At 38.4% G+C, this 21,084-nt stretch overlaps 1 protein-coding gene across 1 annotated transcript; it reads right to left on the bottom strand.

Moving 5' to 3' along the window:
* Positions 1 to 1,749: 1,749 nt before the first annotated feature.
* On the bottom strand, positions 1,750 to 20,272 carry LOC114467028 (protein-serine O-palmitoleoyltransferase porcupine-like). The gene is made up of 15 exons (XM_028452994.1): positions 20,132 to 20,272; positions 17,506 to 17,675; positions 17,199 to 17,391; positions 15,978 to 16,021; positions 15,682 to 15,863; positions 15,473 to 15,603; positions 15,375 to 15,395; positions 15,043 to 15,057; positions 14,825 to 14,950; positions 14,646 to 14,746; positions 11,979 to 12,055; positions 11,840 to 11,903; positions 11,549 to 11,634; positions 6,307 to 6,417; positions 1,750 to 4,528 (listed from the first exon to the last, which is right to left on the bottom strand). The coding sequence occupies exons 2-15, from the start codon at positions 17,639 to 17,641 to the stop codon at positions 4,427 to 4,429; spliced, it is 1,389 nt and encodes a 462-aa protein (XP_028308795.1). The 5' UTR covers positions 17,642 to 17,675; positions 20,132 to 20,272; the 3' UTR covers positions 1,750 to 4,426.
* Positions 20,273 to 21,084: the final 812 nt, after the last annotated feature.

The following is a 21,084-nucleotide window of genomic DNA, read 5'->3' as shown; positions in this document are numbered from 1 at the left end:
AAAGCATCAGATTAAAGATACAAAGTAATGACAATTCTATTACACTGAACAAAAATATAAAGGCAACACTTTCTATATACACAAAATAACTAATTCTCTCAAATATTGTTCACAAATTCATCTAAATCTGTGTTAGTGAGCACTTCTCCTTTCTGAGATAATTCATCCCACCTCACAGGTGTTGGAGACAGCATGATTATTGTATAGGTGTGCCTTAGGCTGGCCACAATAAAAGGCCACACTGAAATGTACAGTTTTGCTTTATGGTGGGGGGGATTCTTCACATTGAGTTGATCAGGTTGTTGATTGTGGCCTGTGGAATGTTCGTCTACTCCTCTTCAGTGGCTTTGCAAAGTTGCTGGATATTGGCAGAAAGTGGAACACGCTGTTGTATACGCCGATCCAGAGCATCCCAAACATGCTCAATGGGTGACGTGTCCGGTGTGTATGCTGGCCATTCAAGAACTGGGATGTTTTCAGCTTCCAGGAATTGTGTACAGATCCTTGCAACATGGGGCCGTGCATTATCATGCTGCAACACGAAGTGATGGTCACATGAATGGCACAATAATGGGCCTCAGGATCTCGTCACGGTATCTCTGTGCATTCAAAATGGCATCAATAAAATGCACCTGTGTTTGTTGTCCATAACATACGCTTGCCCATACCATAACCCCACCACCACCATGAGCCACTCTATCCACAACGTTGACATCAGCAAACCGCTCACGCACACAACGCCACACGCATTGTCTGCCATCTGCCCTGAACAGTGAAAACCAGGATTCATCCGTGAAGAGAACACCTCTCCAACGTGCCAGATGCCATTGACTGTGAACATTTGCCCACTCAAGTCAGTTCTGACGACAAATTGTAGTCAGGTCGAGAACCTGATGATGACAACGAGCATGCAGATGAGCTTCCCTGAGATGGTTTTTGACAGTTTGTGCAAAAATTCTTTGGTTATGCAAATCATTTGTGGCAGCAGCTGTCCGGGTGGCTGGTCTCAGACGATCATGGAGGTGAACATGCTGGATGTGGAGGTCCTGGGCTGGTGTTGGTTACATGTGGTCTTTGGTTGTGAGGCCAGTTGGATGTACTGCCAAATTCTCTGAAACGCTTTTGGTAGAGAAATGAACATTCAATTCACGGGCAACAGCTCTGTTGGACATTCCTGCAGTCAGCATGCCAATTGCACGCTCCCTCAGAACTTGCGACATCTGTGGCATTGTGCTGTGTGATTAAACCGAACATTTTTAGAGTGGCCTTTTATTGTGGCCACCCTGAGGCACACCTGCGCAGTAATCAAACTGTCAAATCAGCATCTTGATATGCCACACCTGTGAGGATCATCTCGCAAATGAGAAGTGCTCACGAACACAGATTTAGACGGATTTGTGAACAATATTTGTGAGAAATAGGCCTTTTGTGTATAGAGAAAATGTTTTAGATCTTTGAGTTCAGCTTATGAAAAATGGGCGCAAAACAAGTGTTGCGTAATTTTTTTTGTTCAGTGTAGAATTGCTGAATGTCTTTTATATGGTTGTGAACTTGTTCTATACTCTGAAAGCAAAAACCCGGGGGACTCAAACCCATGATTCTGGGGCTGTGACCTGAGACACCATTAAATAACTGCATGCATGGTGCTTTAAACAGAGCATTCCAGGTGACTTTCATGTAGTATTTATTAAAACTATCACAGGTGCATCAGTGCCTTCACATTTATTGGGACAAAACTGTTGACTCTCAGTGACACCAGAAGAGTGTTGGATCAATAACTGGTGAACCTGGAGGGTTTAGATCAGTAGATTAGAACAACCAGGCTCTAATCCAGATCCAGGGGTGTCCAAACTATGGGCCACAGGCCACATGCGACCAGGCATCTGTTGTTAATTGGCCAGTGGAGAATATTAGGAAAATACAACAAGTATGGCCCCAAAAAGAAAAGGTGTTGTTGCTGCATGTTCTGGTTCTAACACTAGGTGGAGATGCTGTGACCAAGGCAGGTTATACAAAATACAAAACCGATAAAAGAAGGAAGTTCAAATGTTCCTGATTGGATTGGGACGATCTTCGCCAAATTTCACATATCAGGTAATTAGAAAAAGCCAATCACATCTGATAAACTGATCTGGACACACCAAACAGCAAGAAAAACAGAACTCTGGTACGGTAGCAGCTTTCCACTTGGTAAGATTTTTCGCAGAGTAGAAATACATAAAGTAATACGGAAAAAAAGAGCGAGAGAATAGCTAAAGTCTTCAAGCTGAATCCGTTTTAACGCTCCCAGATCCGACTTTAACGCACACACGTCTTTGTTTTGTTGACTTTCTACAGGTTTTGGTCAAACCTGTGTTACAGATTGCAGTGGAATGCGCCCAAACTCAATTTGAAATGGGACAACTCCACCTTGTGGTCATATCACAAGGTTATCTTTATCTTTATATCAGATGCAGCTCTGCAATCCAGATCCATACTGATACACCGATTGTGTCTAGGCTGTAAATTTTGAAAAAAATGTTTGATTTTGGGTGGGGCTCAGGGGCAGTTAAGACACGCCCAGTCTGCACTATAAAGTCTCCAAAGAACATCTATGCTAACTACCTACTCAATACTTACTGTAAGTCTCTACTCACAATTCTCTGAATCTCGATCATCTCTCAGAGTTAACAGGTGCTAGTTTTTATAGCAGGGGCAGGGCCAACAGTGATGGTTCGTGATGTAAGAAGCCACCAAAACATCACAAAACACCATTCTCAGCCAATAGCAACATTTGATTGTACAGTAATAGCCAGGTTTCAACCCAACACCCAACATTTTTAAAACAAAATATGCCAAATTTAAATACTTTGACTCAAATGTTAAGAGTTCAACCAACTCTAGTTCATACCCAAGTATGTTTGTTTTTGGCAGATTATCTTTTTTTTTTGTTTAGTTACTTTTTATGGAGTTATTCCTGCATACAGCATTCACACAACTTAATGCATTTTACCTGTGTGTTTGGTGAAAGCAAACTGCAAAGGTATGAACATAAGGGGCGTGGATCAAAACTGGGACAATGAATGAGAATGACAGAGAGGAAAAATGAACTAAAAACCCCAACATTCAGACTAAGACCAACAGCACATGAGATTAAAGCAAAACTAAATAAAAAATGGCCCTCTGAGGAAAACGTTTGGACACCCCTGCTTTAATCTAACCCCATGTTATATTCCAGTACCAAATCTTTTCAGCGTTAAAGTTTAAACAGAAAAATACAGATACCAAGTGGGTACAAACACTCACACTCTCTCACCATTGACTACATAAGGAAATTGTAAAAGCAACCGCCGTGAATAAAATATTTCTTTTTGAATAAATATTTCTGATGTTGCGGTAAACACGAGGAATCTGATAAAACAAAACAAAAGCTTGAGATATCCATTTTTTTTTTTTTTTTTACTGCAGTGACGTGTGTAAAACAGTCTAAACATGGGATCCCCTCTAAAAAAAGATTTCAACTTAAGACAAAGAAGCAATCAGAAAACTTCACTACAAACAAATGAATTTAAAGCCTCACTAACTATAAATATCGACAATTCCCTTCAGAAAAAGTATTACTGTAATGATAGAATTTGTGTCTAATGTGCTTTTTCCATGAAGAAATAAACTCTTCACATGATCAAAAACAAGCAGCGTTAAAAGGATCAGACTGATAACTCTCTACATATTACCATCTCACTATGATCTCAGCGTAACAAAGATTGTTGCTTTTATTGTGTGTATAAAATGTTAAAGTAAATAAATACCAGCTAAATCCTTTTCCAAATGTGAGCGGGTGCCACAGTCTCATCAGAAGGCAGGCCGGGGTGATCAGAAAGTGTTGTCTGAGGTGGCGCTGAACGATGGATTCTGGTCATGTGACTAAAAAAAGACAAACGTAGCCACCATTATCTTTGTCGCTTGGAAAGTACTGTATATGATTACAAAACACTTGAGGTGAAGATTAATCACATCCGGAGGACATCTGGCTCAGTTAATGCTGAAAACCTATAGATAATGGGTCTTTTATCGTGTGTCCGCAGGAAAAGAAGCTACCGATCTCCTCCATGCTGATAGGTATTGATTGTGACTCACAGTGAGACATTGGTAACTGCTGTCACAACATGAAAGCTCGACAACTGCGGCCTCGGATAAAAAGGATGCGGTGCAGGGGAAAAGGAAGGCGGAGCGTTCATCATTTCATGGATATCAAAAGGAATACCCAGCAGGCTACGGCAATGGATTGGTGAGCGCAGCCTGCACTCTGTGGGTTGGTTTATTGTTGTGTACAGGTTGATGTTGTTCTCCCTACCCTGTTGTGAGATAAAGTCTTAGTGCAGGAGTGGAGATCGAGTTTTGCGTGTCTGATTATTGCTTTCTGCACGTTGTCCCTTATCCTCCTTCTTTACAGAATGAGACGGTACAATATCCAGCATCCGAATGTAACCCAGTGGCTCGTCCAGCTCAGCTCCGACCACTTCTGGATGGTATGATGGGTGATGTCATCCTATAAGGGGCAGTTTGGATTAAAAATAACTCACAGCAACCATGCCGTGAAATAAATACATGCTCTAGAGAGAAAATCATAATAGCATCCAAAACAAGAGCACTCAGAGAGCACAAACCTCCAAATATCCTTAATACCATGATCATTTACACTTTAAAGGCTAAATTATGGAACAATTTTTCACTCCTTGCAAAAAACTGTAAGACTTTGAAATGTTTTTGGTTGCACGTAACTAGCTTTGTGGTCTATTTTAATTTTGTTCAATCAAAGCTTTTATTGTTGTATGAGTATTCTGCTGAACCATTTGGCACTGAGGTATTCAGAAACCCTTTACAATCACTTGTTTTTGATGATATTTTAATTTTATAGTATGTTCAGTCCCCACAACCCTGAAAAAGGACAAAGCAGGTCTGTCCGCCAGGGACACTCCCACGAGGAGGAGGCAGACAGGCACACATCATTCAAACACCTCTTCTCACTCTCAAGCATATCTTGCGTCTTCTACCAGCTCAACTGTCCACAGATGGATTTTTTTGGCCCGCATTACGCCAGCACACCTGCTAGCCGCCACATGGTAGCATCAGGCTATCCACCTGTTCAGTGAGAGAAGAGGCGGGCATCCTGATGGACACCACAGCGGCACATGGTTCCAGCTGGGGCTCTCAGCTCGACCTGGCTGCTATCACCTCCGACCTCCTCGTGTCAGGAGAGGATGAGGAAGATGACGCGTTCATCACTCCGGCCCGGGCTGTGCAGCCTGCGGCCTCCGTTGCCTCCTCGGCCAGCCTCGCCGTCTCAACGCGGTTCGTCCAGCAGGCCCTGGAAACCTTCAGCCTCAGCTGCAGCTTCGCTGCGTGGCATGGACGGTTTTATTGTACTGATATGTATAGACTTTGCCCTGCGGGCTGGTCATCGCTCAATAAGCATGTCTGTAATACGGGAGCTACCACATCCCATAGTGAGACATCTCACAAAATATTATGAAACAGAACTTTTAGTTATTTACATTACCCCGGTTCTACAAGTAATATGAGTGAGATGTCTCACCAGACAACCATTCTTGCTTGGGCGAGTGAGAAGAGGTGCTTATTTTGAATGATGTGTGCCCGTCCGCCTCCTCCTCTTATAGGAGGTAGGAGTGTCCCTGGTGGACGAACACGTTTCACCAGCCAATCAGGATTGGCAGACTGAGAAAAATGCTTCTGAGGGCTGCAGATGGAAATGCATCCCATAGTGAGACATCTTTTATGATTTTTGACCAGGATCTCCTCCAAAATCTAATGGAATCTTTCATGGCATAAGGTCTGTCTTTAGTTAAAGTACTTTTGACCTAATCCTGCAAACAGCAAACCAAAAAACAAATAATAATGATTAGGTACAGATTTGTTCTTACTTTCTGAACAGATTTAGATGTGAAACCAGTCATTACATAAAGTGATGATAAGTCATTCTTTCAATCCACTATAAATAAAGCAGCTAAGGTCACATTCTCATGTAACATTTCACACATGTCACCAAGTGTGCAGAAGGTTTCATGAGGCTCTGTGTAATTATAGCCACATACACTCCTCTAAGCATGTGACCTCCAGCTTTAGTGGGAATACTTTGGTCTATACAGCTGCCTCAGGGAATCACAAGCCTTAATCAAGACTGGCCTCAGGATTGTAAAATTAATGAATTTAATAAGAGGAATAGTACATAGTAACAGTAAAATTCACCATTTTTTTGTTTCTTTCTATAGTCCCACAATTGAAAAAATGGACAAACTCATGTTTTACCTCTTCCTCCTCCATGTAGTCCACACTGGAGTTAAACACAGAGCCCAGGTAGGTCAAATGGAGTATTGCCATAGCACTGAATGCTAAATTGATCATATACACCCATAGTGCCTGTTGAATGAGAAAAAGACAATTAGGTAAAAAAAAAAACAATCAGTATGTCACACATATTCATTAATAAACATTTCTTTGTTTAAAAACAAAGAAGGACAGAAAGAAAATAGCAAAATAGGTAACAGAGCTTAGTGTACATAGCTCAACATAATCAGAAACTGGGTGGTGACTTAAAATTGGGGATGTTCCGATACAACTTTTTCATTTCCGATACGATACCAATATTGCAGCCTTGCATATTGGCCGATACCGATATTGATCCGATATCAGCATGAATCATACATTTTTATTTATTTATTTATTTTATTTTTTATTTAAAAAAAAACAAAAGAAAAACAATTACTTATTTTGTAGTGTGGAATGTTAGATCAAGTGATGTTACTCGAACAGAGAACAATAGTCAGAAACAGTAGGTATGTGAAAAACTGACCCATTTATTATTAACCAATTGGTTACATACATTTTAACCTTCAACATAATATCTACAGTATTCTGCAATTGAATAAAATAAATAAAAAATAAAAAAAAATAAAAAGTATCGGTACATTTGAATCAGATATACGATATTCGTTTTCAGGCTAATATCGGACCGACATCCAATATTGATATCGGATTGGGACACCCCTACCTAAAATAACCAGTTTTAGGAGCGCAGAGCTGAATGACCTGAATTATTTAGAAAAAAATTTAATAAAACCCCAAATGTAATTTAAAAATGTGATGAAACTCAAAATGTTACAACTGGTCAATAATGTAACAAGATGCTGAGCCCAAAACATAAAAAAAAATTTTGTTATTACATTGCGGAGCAAGCAAAAATATTTTTACCCTAATAGTGAAATAATTTGATTACATCATAAAGTGAGTCAATGATTTATAGAATCAAGAGCTTATTAATTCAAAGTAGAGAGTAGTATCATACGCAAATGTGTATGAGTAAATCTGTGTGCGTGTGTGTAAATATCTCTATATATAATAATAATATTGTATTTATTTTTAAAGTCTTTTGAAGAACCTTGATATTTTTGTTAACTTTTTTTCTTCCCTTCATATTTATACAGTATACACATATGTATAAAAAAGTTTATCAATTTAAAAAAAAATAAAAATGTTACGTTTTGGCCTCAGCATCTTATTACATTATTGACCAGTTGTAACATTTTTTGGTTTTATTGCATTTTATTGAATTACATTTCAGGTTCAGCACTTTTTTTTTACAATATTGACCAGTTGTAACATTTTTTGGTTTTATTGCATTTTATTGAATTACATTTCAGGTTCAGCACTTTTTTTTACAATATTGACCAGTTATTACATTTTGGAATTTATTTTTTATTTTTTTTTATTTTAAACAATTCGGGTTCTTGTTTTATTTCAGGTCGTTGTTACATATCAGGCTCTAACAAGGTAATATTTAAAAACTTGATTTAAATGCATAATCTAGGAACCTATAGGGAGCAGCTGCTCAGCTGATGTATTTGATCAGTCAGTTTTATGACAGCTGGAGTGACTGAGGATGAATTATGTCCGAGCAACTCTTTTATTTTTCTATAATGCTAGACGTGGATCGCACTGTACACAATACAACTAAAAGAGTTCAATAGAACTAAACTAAGAATATATCATGCACTAACTGTCATGAGAACAGCAGATTTGCTTCGGGAATTTTCTACTTCAAAATCTAACAAACACCCACATAAATAGCTTTAGGCTTTGGAATGTGATGAACTCCACTTCTCGTCAAAACAAGTACGGTAGCTTCCTGCATATCACAAAAAACATATTTGACAGATTTTGACTGTTAAACTTTTCTACGTGTTCTACCTTTATTTCTATTTAAAAACAAACTAGGGCACGACTTTGTGCACGAAACAAACAGTTTCTGGGGCTCCCTGTGGTAATGCCTAAAATGTAGTAGGAGCATTTCTGCCTTTTGTGCTGGCAGCGTTCTCTGACATAAATTGCTTTATCTGTATCTGTTATATCTTCTTGGATGATCGTAACTTATGCAACATGAGAAACCTTTGCTGGGCTTCTCAAAAACAAACTTTGCACTCATGTTTTAGCAGTAGCAGCAGCATTTCAACACATTTTCTATTATGTAATGAAATTTGAACGGTAATGTCTAAACCTTCTTGTTTGTGTGGAAATATGAAACTAGCATTACATTAAATGATTTAAATGTTTATAACCTCATGTTCAGCAGTGGTTCTAAACTTTTTCAGCCTGCAATCCCCAAAAAAAGGTACCAGAGACCGGGGACCCCCACTGATTAAAGGGAGAGGTTTTTGGGGCCCATCAATAAAGTCAGCAAAATGATGGTCCATTGTTCTGTGAATCTATGATAACCACATTTATTTATCTGAATAATATCCACTGTTATCCAAGAAGTTTATTATTATTATTTGCGCCATAGTATAAAGTCATCTTAACAGTGAATCCTAGTTTTAATTAGAAATAAAATGGGTTCAAAGTGACCAACAATGGTGGAAAAGGTGGTGAAATGGGATTTTAAAAGCCACAGAAAGTTGCAAATTAGAGTGGCCATAAATGGACAAAAAGTAGGAACAATTAATTTAAACGGGCAAATAATGGGCATGACATTTATGAATGTTGTTAAATTGGCAAAATTAAGCATGAAATATGGTGAAAAGAGGTTAAAAGTGACAATAATGGGTAAACATATGAAACATTTAGAAGGGCCAAAAATGTCTTCAAAGTGGAAAACATTTCAGAAAATGCATTGAAATTTGATGGAGAAGTGGCAGAAATGGGAGTAATGGAGCAAAAATGCATTAAAAAGAGCAAAAATATATAAAGAAAAAGTGCTGAAAATAAGTTAAAATATTGCAAGTTTGGTGTAGTTGCTGAATAAGCTAAAAAAAAAAAAAAGCAAAAATTGGCTCAAATTGTAATTCTTAGTTTCTTGAAGGCATCTGGCGACCCAATCCCAGTGTCTCGCAACCACAGATGGGGTCCTGACCCATGATTTATAGTATGCTGATATAACAAATATTTCCACATAAGTAAATTATAAAACACCACTAAATTACAGTCTGTGCATTAAAGGGATAAAAACAGACACATTGCAAAACAAAAAAAAAGAAAGCAAATAACCACCTTCAATGTAATGGTTAATGTTCTTCGGATGGTGCCTCCATAACAGCAACAAATAGCAAGATAAGAAGGACTTCCCAGACTCACATATCATCATCGTTTTGTCATTTTTACCTGCTTATCCTGTACAGGGTCACAGGGGTTGCTGGAGCTTATCCCAGACATAGCAGTCAGGGAGCCAAACCACTACATTTCAGTGAAAATGGTTTTGTCAGATAAAGTTTTTTTCTAACTTTTTTCTGCTAGTTTAGGCCGTGTTACTATTGGCTACCGGAAAAACGTCGATGTGCATTCACGTCCCCTGTGGTGGAGTACAATGGTGGACGTTCCATCAGGATACAGTAAGTCTCCATAACAGTGTTAGGCACAACGGTTACACGGGAAAGCAAGAGGAAAAAGGAAGACCGACGAGGAGAAGAAACAGAATGAAGAACACACATACTCGGGCAGAACGAAAAACATGAAGGTCTGTGACCTAGTGCAGTCTGCACCACCTACTGGTTTCAGAGGGAGAGCGAGAACACACCAGATAAATCACATGTAAAACTAAGAGAAGTATATCCAAGGTGGAGAGAACAGACGCAGTTCATTTGCAGTCTGGATGCAGAGTGATGTGGCTCTGACCTGCAGCAGGGGGGGAGGAGCTCACAGCAGCAGCCTTTGCTGCTTCGGAGGACAATAACTTGAGTGATAAAAGCTTTCATATCTGAGTCTCTAAAACACGAGAAAACTATCAAAAAAAGTCGCTAAGAGCTCCTCAGTTGGAACGTTCACCAGGATACTGGTAAGGGACGATAGGTTTAGAAACAGAAAGGGGAGGGGAGCGTGGTTTTTTATATACAAGTCTCACGATTCTACATAATGCGGCTTTAATGCCATTCTATGTTGACAATATGCCAGTTTAGTGACTATGCCATGTTCACCTGCTCACTTCCAAGGTCTTCGAATGACACACTGTGGGCCTAGTGAATACATACTGTAATATAAATTATTTCTAGATTTTTGGGCTTTGACAAATTGGTAGAAACTTCATATTACTGTCTTCAATATTTTTGATTTATTTCCTTTATTCAAAGTCCTGCTGACAGAATTATCATAATTTGCTTCGTAACAATGACCAGAAAAGGGTTATTTTATTTATACTGGGAATGATATGACTTCCAGCATTAAAGACTGTGTAAATAAATGTTTGGTTTTACAAATCTGATGTGTTTCATGTGAATTAATACCATGGAATCATAGGAAATTCCCATGTTCTGATGATTTGGACGTGTCGGACATGAAGGGGTTAATATCTAAAATTGCCCAAAGGGTTTAAACTGTCACCCCCCGATTCATGATAAGCATGCACAAAACTACCTAAAAGAAGAGAGAAAAAAACTTTATCCGGCAAAACCAGGTTCACCCTTGTGGCTGCTGGACTACAGGGCATAAGGCAGCGTAAACGCCCCTGGATCCTGGATAGGACGCCAGTCATATCATTATTTTGTAGAAAATAATAAGATTAAATTAAATAAATGAAATATATTGATTCCAAAATATTCTGATGGTTGATTTGATAAAATCATAAATATATGAAAAATTTTAGGCAAAGTGAAAAAATATACTAATACATATTTGGTTTAACAGGAGTTTCTCGCCTTATGCCTAATAATCACAAGGTGAATAAATAAAGATTAATTAGTAAAAAATCTTTTTTTTTTAAATGTAGAATTCCAAAGTCATGAAAGAGTCGGAGAAGATAAACCGTGACATCGTCTAAAATACAACTGATAATGGATTATAATTATTTAATAACTTCATTTATAAGGGAAAATGAAAATTACATGACAGATTAAATAATATCACCCATAAATAAATTAAATACAGAAACTAAAGATACAAATAGTAGTTGAGCTAAAATTAAATTTTTGATGCTTAAAACTGGGGAAAAATGACCTGTTTGTTTTAAAATAGCTTTTTATGAGTTATAAAGTGCTTTTAACATTAAATTAAAACTCCTTTGTGGTACCTTTTTGTTGCGGTGGCTGCAGGTTGCGTGACACTTCTTTGACAGCACACAGGCATCTAAAACGACAGCGAGCCTCTTTCTCAACACTGAAACACAAAAAACAGTGCAAAGCACACAAAGTAAAACTAGTGCAAGAGTTGCTTTCCAACCATGGAAGTGCCATTAAGGCACTGCAGTGAAGAGAATGTGTGTCGCAGTGGGCGTAATTAAGCATTACTGCAGAGCTTAGCACTTTCTCTACATTCAAAGGGTTTTCTGTGAAAAGCAGACAAACATTAAGACGACTCTCACCGTGCTCGATGTATGTGATGAAGCCCAGAGATATGAGGACTGCACCCAGATGGAAACTCAAACCCTGCCAAATGCAAACATCCCCATCACAACTGAGCCTCTTATTGACACAAGCAAGGAGTAAACTAGACTTTCTTACATGCAAGAGGGCACAGGCTGTGTACGTCACCATGACAGCAGAGAAGGTCCCAAACCTGAGCGCACTCTTGAAAACATCTGGGACAAAAAAAAGGGTGAGATTATGAGAAAAACATTCTCCATGCCTGCAAGAATAACATCTTAATGCAACAACAATGACTCTGTCTTCCTGTTGTTGCAGTTTTCCAACTGGAAAACACTAGCCCTTTATTTTGCTTAGTCATTGGTCAAAAATGTTTTTTTGTCACTACATTGTGGTAAGAAAGATATCATCACTAGCTTACAAAAAGGCACATAAAACATGCTTGCTTTGAGTGTCTAACTAAACTTTTGGAGGGAAACTCTCAGTTTTATGTTGTCCCATGAGAGTAAGTACACTGACGGACTGACGAGCTGTGCACGGTGCATCCTCTTAGTCTGCTAGCATCGGCATTAGCTCATTCAACAGGATAAGAAAGTGTAAACAATGAATGGATTTGTGTAGAGGTTTTTGCAAAAATAAAACAGCGTATTAGGGCCACAATAAAATCAAATCAAATCTGTGCACTACGAGAATAAAGTCAAATCTAAAAAAAAATAGTAATTTTCTGAAGTCATAACATTTCACAATTCAAGTCATAATATTTAGAGAAAGAAGTTGTAAATTTATGAGAATAAAGTAATGTCTTAATAATGTCATAATTTTATGAGATTGAAGATCTCATTTTTCCAGATTAAAGTCATGATATTTCGAGAATAAAGTCGTGATATTTCAAGAATAAAGATGTAATTTTATGAAAATAAATTCTTAATATTTCAAGATTAAAGTCAACATTTTTTTTAAATGCAAACAGTCTGTGTTGCGGTCACTCGTGCGTTATAGAAAATGTGGAGTATTTAGTGAGATTATACTTCTCTTTAGGTTTCACACATGGCCAAATACTGAGCCTTTTAGCCCATCATCACCCCACTATTATCAGTTTAAAGATTTTAAAACCACTTTGAATATGTTTACGTTTGTTCTGACTAAAGAACCAAACTGATTTGGAGCAAATAGCCTCTTTTGCGGAGGAGAAACTGGCTGGGAGTTGTCGATTTATCAGTGTTGGTTGCATTCACTTCAACGGGGAATTCTGAGCGCTATACCATTACGAGTTTTTTAAAATACGCCTTTATTCTTATACAATTATGACAATATTCTTGAAATTTTATGACTTTATTCTTGAAATATTACAACTTTAATCAAATAAAATTACGACTTTATTCTAATATTACAACTTTATTCCCAAAATATTACGACTTTAATCTCGTAGTGCTCAGATTTCTTTTTATTTTAATGTGGCCCTGATATGGCGTCATACAAAAATTAAATGTACAAGAAAAGATTATTTATTAAAGGGGTGCTTTATAGAATTTCAACCAGATTTGTCCACCTATGGCCTATAACAGTACAGCTAAAGCATAAAAAGAGAGATAAAGTCATTATTGTTTTTTGAATTCCAATGCACAATTTCACGTAGGAGGCCAGAAAATCCATAGTTCCAAGATGCCTTGAACGCAGAGTTACTGCCTGAGAGGTATTGCTTTGATTCCACACATTTGCCCCACCCGCTTCACGCCCGCTATGCTAAAACCGGAGCCACAATTTTAGCCTGACGGCATCCTATACAGTGCCCTTTAAATTAAAAAAAAAAATCACTTTCGTGTCGCTCAGATTTCCAGATACAATACAGTTTGCTTGAAAAGGGCATAATTGTGAAAAATTCACTTTATAATGGTTTTGCTATAGTGATATACCGGTACATTCCTTTAGCCTCATTCAGAGGGCCAAAGTTGAAAAAGTGAAAAAGTTCTGTTTTCTTCCTCCCTTGTTATTCAGCTCCAAATGGGTGAGTTGGATTTTTCTCGCGTTGTGACGTCACATCGCGAAAAAACTCCTCCTCCTGACAATCCTAGCTCCTCCTGCCCTATAAGAATGTGAGCTCCTCCCTCTCAAACTACCTCACAGGTAAAACAAACACTGCGGTTTAATAACGTTCAGCCACGGTGTAGCAACCAGAGCAGTTCCATTTTTAGTAACCGTTATACCGCCTTGCATCGTCTTTGACAAGATCTGACGTGTTTGTGACACAATGCGACGCAGCGGTTGGACAAAACAAATGATTATAATCTTGAATGCACTATTCGTGTAGTTTGGAGAGGAGAGGAGGAGAAGAAAGTGACTTAGGAGCTTAACACTCCAGTGAGTGTTTGAAACAGCTGAAAAAGACTGACTGACTCCGCAGCTGCTGCTGTGATAAACACACCCTGAAGCAGCGCTGAGACGGACTCACAATCACAATAGCCGCTTAAATAGCCATGTGTTTTACGGTAATGTGCAGTTGTTGGGCTGAAAACAATAACAAGAGTGTGTGGATAGCAAAAGAAAATCGCTTTGGTGACCACTGATCACCCTCGCAGGAGGAAGAATGAAGTCTGCATATACAGACACGCCCATTCATGCATATGCATGAAGGTCCCAAAACAGCCTGTTTACAGAAGCGCCATGAAAGTGACTTTTCAGAGGGTTAAAACTCTAGAAAACAGGGGAGTTTTGGAAAATAAACCTCAAACACTATGTTGTTGGGGTTCTTAGAACAAATGGAGATGGGTGAAAAATATAGCTTGCATGATCAATCTTTAGACTCACAGGTGTGTAGAAAGCTAGACATGGGCCTATTCCACGACGTCACCACCTCCGCCATTGAACGAGGAAACTCAATATTCATTGGCTTGGTTACAGCCAAATCCCTTCAAAATAAGATATACTGTATTACACATCAAAGGAAAGGCAAACAATTGAATCAATGTTGCGTACGCAGTTCTTACCATTTCAGGTTTTCTTTTTCCTCTGTGAATCCGGCTCCTGCAAGGGTGACGGTTGTTTCGCTCAAATAGCCCACGAAATAGTTACTGAAGTGGAAGGACATTGTGTTCTCATATGCTAGCAACCACCTACAGCATCAAAACAGAAAGAAAAACATAAGGCACATTACGAAATATTTTTAAAACAAGTTAAAAGAGCAAAAAAGACTTAAAAGACGTACTTTGCTGGTGTCCCTCTGTAGCACCAAAAAGAAAAGAGCAAAAAAAGACGAAAATTACAAAAAAATCACAACTGGCTTATTTGACGTAGCATTTAACATTTAACAGTAAATCTCACCATGCTTTCTAAGATGGAGAAATGGTTGTGGTAAATGAGAGGGGTGAGAGTTGTGTCCAGGCACAAATGCAGCTGCACAGGAAAGGGAGATGACAGGGATACATGCAGGTGCATAAAGGGTTTAAACAAAAGGTGAAAAGAAATGCTGCAAATGGTGCAAATTGTGTGGCGATCAGGCTAGAAAAGTGCAGAACTTCGACGTAAGTCATTAGTCACCTGATTTTCCTCCTCTTTTTGCTGTATAACAAAACAAAAGCGTTACAATACAGAGGAACCGAGTTTGGAAAAGAACTTTTGGATTGTATTCCACTCACCTTCGTAATAGCTTATCTCCATAGATGGGTATGAAGTAGGGGAAAAGGTATGGAGCCACACAGTTGGAAATAACAAGGCAGACCTGGCTCTTCACCCAGCTTACAGACACTTTAAGAAGCCATGAAAAGCTCTGCATAGATAAAAAAAAATCAGCAAAAGTCCTTATCTGTACCAGCTCTACATTAAGAAAAGAGTCTATGACACGTACCAGCTTACGTCCCTCTAAAGCTTCTCTGTACGCGTTGAAGCTGATCCAAGGACCAAAGATGACAGTCCCCATAAAGTAGATATAACCCATGAATTCAATGGGTGAGGGAACACTGGTCACAACTCCTCGGTCCAAATCGAAGGCTAAAGAAATTGCTTTCATGGCAACAACCATCTGTGAACCTGGATGAGAGCAGTAAGAAGAAAACCCATGGAGTTTGTGATTAAATAAAATGCCAATGAAAAGAAAGCATTGATAAGAAGTTCTTCTACAGCTACAGACCTCCCTGGCCCTACCTCTCATCTTGTGCCAGTTAGTAGTGTCCATCATGTGAAGCTCTCTGAGAAAATGAATGAAAAATAAGTACAAGAATCACCATAACTAAGCAAACTGAGGCTAACGCACACGAACGTACTACACATTAAATGACGAGTATATACTGTCTACTATATACTATTGGTATGATTAGGATGGTGACCATTCCCACTGAAGTATACTTCCTAGTTTCCCAAGATGCATTTTGAAACTACAACAAAAACCTGAAGGCTAAATATACTGAGGCTAAATATCTCAATTCAAAAATATTTAAATTTGCCTCCTTTGAAAGTTCTGAAAGCATTTTAAGCAAAAAAGTGACAAGGTAGAATATCAACATGTGGTTATTTCATGCCGAAATTTCGGAGACCCGCCATTGTGCTACTGACTAAACTAAAGCCCTATTTACAAAAGCGTTAAAAACTAATGGAAGACAAGAAGAGATGCTTTTGTTTTGAAAAGGGGATGTTCGCCTTTTAGCTTGAAGCCGGTCACAGGACAATTTTAGGTTCTGCTCGCAATGCATCAAGGGGCGATTGACTATGACTAGTAGGGTGATTCACAATATAATGGTATAAAAAAAGAATTCCCCATTTTGCCTTGTTCCTATTGATATTTTGAACATCTGTACCAAAAATTGGGGGAATACAATATCCGTAAAGGGTGGCACACTTTTTCACTATTTTCATTGCTCAACCAAAGAATGTGTAACTTTCACAGATATCAGAAACTTTAACAAATAAAGGGAAGTGTGGTCATTAATAGCTTCTCCATGTATTTAAACTAAATGAGTAAGAACATTAGAACAGTTCAAACACTACTCCTGAAAATAGAACAAAAACGTCAACATTGTGAAAAAGTGTGCCACCCCTAAATGTACAGCAATTTACTCCATTTTTTGGTACAGATGCTTACAATGTCAATGTGAACAAGGTGAAAAGTGATCTGGCAAAATTTGGTGACAATTAATTTTGTGGACCACCCTAATGACTAGTGTGACCACCGTGCACACTTCAAAAATGTCCCGACATAGTATACAGTACATGCGGGTATTTCTCACGTACTCAAGCTTTCCATACTATCTAATTGGAACGCACTACATAATGTACTTATTTTGACGTCAGACTTAGTTTGAGTAGTACTTTAGTATGACATTTCGAACACAGCCTCAGTGTCAGATATACTTGAGCATCCTCTCTTACCCCAGGAGCAGGTAGATGAGCACTGTGATGGAGAGAAAGGTTCCTCTGATGGTCGAGTGGCGGCACAAGAAGAGAAAGAGGTAGCAGAGAAGGCTGAGGAGAACCACCCAAATCATGTGAAGCTCGAAGAACAGGTAGAGTGTGTAGAAACCTCCAGCCACTGTGCACAAGTGTTTCACAAACGATGGAAGGCCTGAGAGCAAAAAGAAAAAAATAAAATAAATAAATATGATATGTTGATATGATAATGCAAGCAATGTCAACTTTTAATAACCCTGACAGAGTGCAATGTACAAAAAAGTCTCACCCAGCATCCAAAGAAGCCGACACAGCAGGCAGATTAGCAGGAGCTGCCAAACCTGCTCCAGGCCCTGCTGAGCTGTAGGCAGCAGGCAGCCATGAGCAAGCTCCTGGAAAAACTTCTGTCGACTGAACGCTCCCATCGCTACAAGTAGGAGGTGGGATGGAGGCCAAACCCTGCAATGTAACTTGTGTTAACTTACAAATAAACTGTAAGATCCCATCATGCCAAGCATCTTATGAATCCATGGAGCACGACTCATATGGGGTTTTAGGTCAGATGCTGATACTTGATATTGGGGAAGTTGATATCCAATATATCAGCCGATATATTAAATAATAGATATACACAGGATCTATGCACAAACCTAAATTCTTATAATACCCAAAATATGATTCAAGACAAAAAAGCAAAATTATTGGTGTCCCGATCCGATATTGATATCGGATATCGGTCCGATATCAGCCAAAAAACAATATTGGACTGCATTTAAAATCTCTGCTATATATTATATTATATTTATTCAATTGTAGAATACTATAGATATTATGTTGAAGGGTAAATTCTATGTAACCAATTGGTTAATAATAAAGTTTTTCTCATACCTACTGTTGCTGACTATTGTTCTCTGTTTGACTGACATCACTTGATCAAGCCTTTTCTAACATTCCACACTACAAAATAAGTAATAAAAGTATGTATGATTCGTGTTGATATCGTATCGGATCGATAACGGTATTGGCCAAATACTCAAAGCTGCAATATCGGTATCATATCAGAAGTGAAAAAGTTGTATCGGGACATCCCTAAGCAAAATACTACTAAATTAAAATATGGAACTTTATTAGTGACATTATCAACCTATGGTCTGTAAAGTTGCTAAAAAGAAAAAAAAAGAAAAGACAAACTCGTGCAAACTGTATTTCCAGAACACAATGTAAACAAAATATTCCGAAATAACGCAAATGTAACTATAACTATACACAATGAACTTGTGTACTTCTCCCACCCAGTGTTGTAATTTATGGGTCTGATAGTCATTACTGATCATTTTAAGTGTCAGCTTTTAATGCAGAAAGGACAGCACAGTATTGCTACTTTTTTATTCTCCTCAAAATGGCGATATTTGATATAAATCTCGATCATTTAAATTCAAATTCAAATTCTGACCAGAAAAGACAATTCTGGGTTAAATTTGCTGATGCAAAATGCCACACAGGCACAATTTTAGTAACACAATATGTGCCACTATTGGCCTTTGGTCCTATAACGGACAGCACGTGTGAGTGAGTTCTGTAGTGTGGCTTGTTTAAGGGGAAGGTCTGTGTTAGAACGCACAGAGCATCACTCCATAAGACTGTGCCTTTCATGTTCTTGAGAAGTAATAAAAGCAACGACTCCAAAAACAAGTATTTTAATGCAAATGATATAAATATACCGACATTCTACCCATACGTAGCGCCCCTCATTGGCCAGTTTAGGTCGCGTGACTAAGACGCTACGTACTTGTACTTCTGTTTGCTAATAATACGTTGATTCTTAAACTACGTTTCTCTTCTTCTGTGTAGTTTTACGCCGGTTGGCAACCAAGGCACGGACATGAAACTTATTTATGAATTGTTGTGATAACCATAAGTAGCGCCCCTCATTGGCCAGTACTTCTGTTTGCTATTGATATGTAGATTCCTAAACTATGTTATGGACTAACTAACCCTAACCTTCTAAAGTGGATTTGACTTTCTTGCCGCCGTGAATTTGTAAGTGTAATGCTTGTTCAACCATTTTTTTTTACGGAATGGTCACATGACATCCGGTAACCTCATCGGCCACGTAGGAATAGCACCGGTGGTTGTCCGTACATCTACGTACGGCGAGTTACTTTGTAAAAAAAATATGTATATCGATATTGGCGATATTGTAATTTTCTACATCACCAAAGTAGAAAACTTGATATATCTTGAAAATCGATATATTGCCTAGCCCTACAGCACCATCACAGAATTTCAACGCACCAAAAATAATTTAAAAAAATCAGCTACATATAATAGCCTGAACAGTTAACAAGCTGGGCTATTATAACCGATGTCGTTTAATCGGTGAGAAGCAAAATCGAAATTAGTTCAGTGAAACCTGTATTAAAATTCAAACTTCAAATCCCAGAATGCAAAGCAATTCATACACAATGTGTTGACTTGTCACATGTCAGCATTTACAAATAACACAACATTGTTTGTTGCTCGTGTACAGTAGTGTCCCATTGCTTCACACCTCAGATGCCAACATGCAAATCCCTGCAGAACCCTAGTGTTGAGATCTAGGTCATGATGTGTTAACATGTGTGTGTATGATGATGACTGTTACAATACAGTAGACATGCCAGTCTGAATAAATGACATACAGGCTCCGCAATGCAGAGAACCAAATGGGATGATTTGACTCACATCTGCTACATAAACACACCGTGATGCATTCAGGACAACAAAGGCATCACAAACACATGCAGAGCAGAGATGTCGACCATCCTCACTGGGATTAAACATCCTATGCTGTTCCCATCGTAGAGAGACCTTCCCCCAGCCCCCCACATACATTACTGAACGCCCCCGGCATTCTACTTCGTTTTATAGCTCACCGTTCACCACAGACAGGAGCTGACTCTTCCCCTCTTCCCCGTCTTTCTCACACTGGGTCGGTTCTGTGAGCAGCTGCCGCCATGTCTTAACATCTGTGGGTCCAGATGAGGCATATCTGGATGACTGCCATTACCACAGAATCAGCATCACTCAGTGGGAAGCCACGCTGAGACACGACAGCCAATCAGGTGCTGAGTTACTGCGCCGGAAGAGACTGACAGCTTAAGACGTCCAATCAGAATGGTCTCCCATAGTAACTGGCAGATTCTGACCAATGGGACGTGTACAGCGTGCCGATGAATCAAGATTCAGAGATCAGGGAAAAAAAATACTCCAGATAAATTGTAAAATCTTCCTTAAAATGTCACTACAGTTTACTTTCCTTGATTGTTAACGCTCCTGCATTCCGCAGGAATTTTAGCTTGCACACAGAAAAATACTGCTTAAATGTCTAGTAATTCATTAAATCAATTACGGAATAAAAATATATTTAATATTTATTTTCGTAAAATTAAACTTTCTTAAATATGAGTTTAAATAAAATGCAGTTAAAAAAAGGAAGAAAAAAATGAAATAAATTATTAAATAAATGACAGTATGAAAATATCTGAAATGGCACATCTTCTGACTTTATTATACCATATTATAAATACAGAATAACCAAGATTTGTGCGCAAACATTATCAAAAACAAATTCTACAAAAAAAGTATTTGGGGTCGCTAGAAATGTGTGATATAAAAATGGGGTCACGATCCAAAAAAGGTTGGTGTTAACGGTGTGGCTGTCAGTTTAGTGATTGTGACTTTCAAAATAAACCACTCATACACATATTTTATATATAACCAAATGTTTTTTATGTGGCAGGATTGGTAAACTGGGAAGCCACATAAGGCTTTGTTTTTTTAATCTCAAGGTTGTTGAGTTATGTTGTATTTGTTACCACAATGACAT

The sequence above is a fragment of the Gouania willdenowi genome, chromosome 7 (genome assembly GCF_900634775.1).
Source record: "Gouania willdenowi chromosome 7, fGouWil2.1, whole genome shotgun sequence".
Taxonomy (NCBI): Eukaryota; Metazoa; Chordata; class Actinopteri; order Blenniiformes; family Gobiesocidae; genus Gouania; species Gouania willdenowi.
This window is presented reverse-complemented; position numbering and strand designations above follow the sequence as displayed.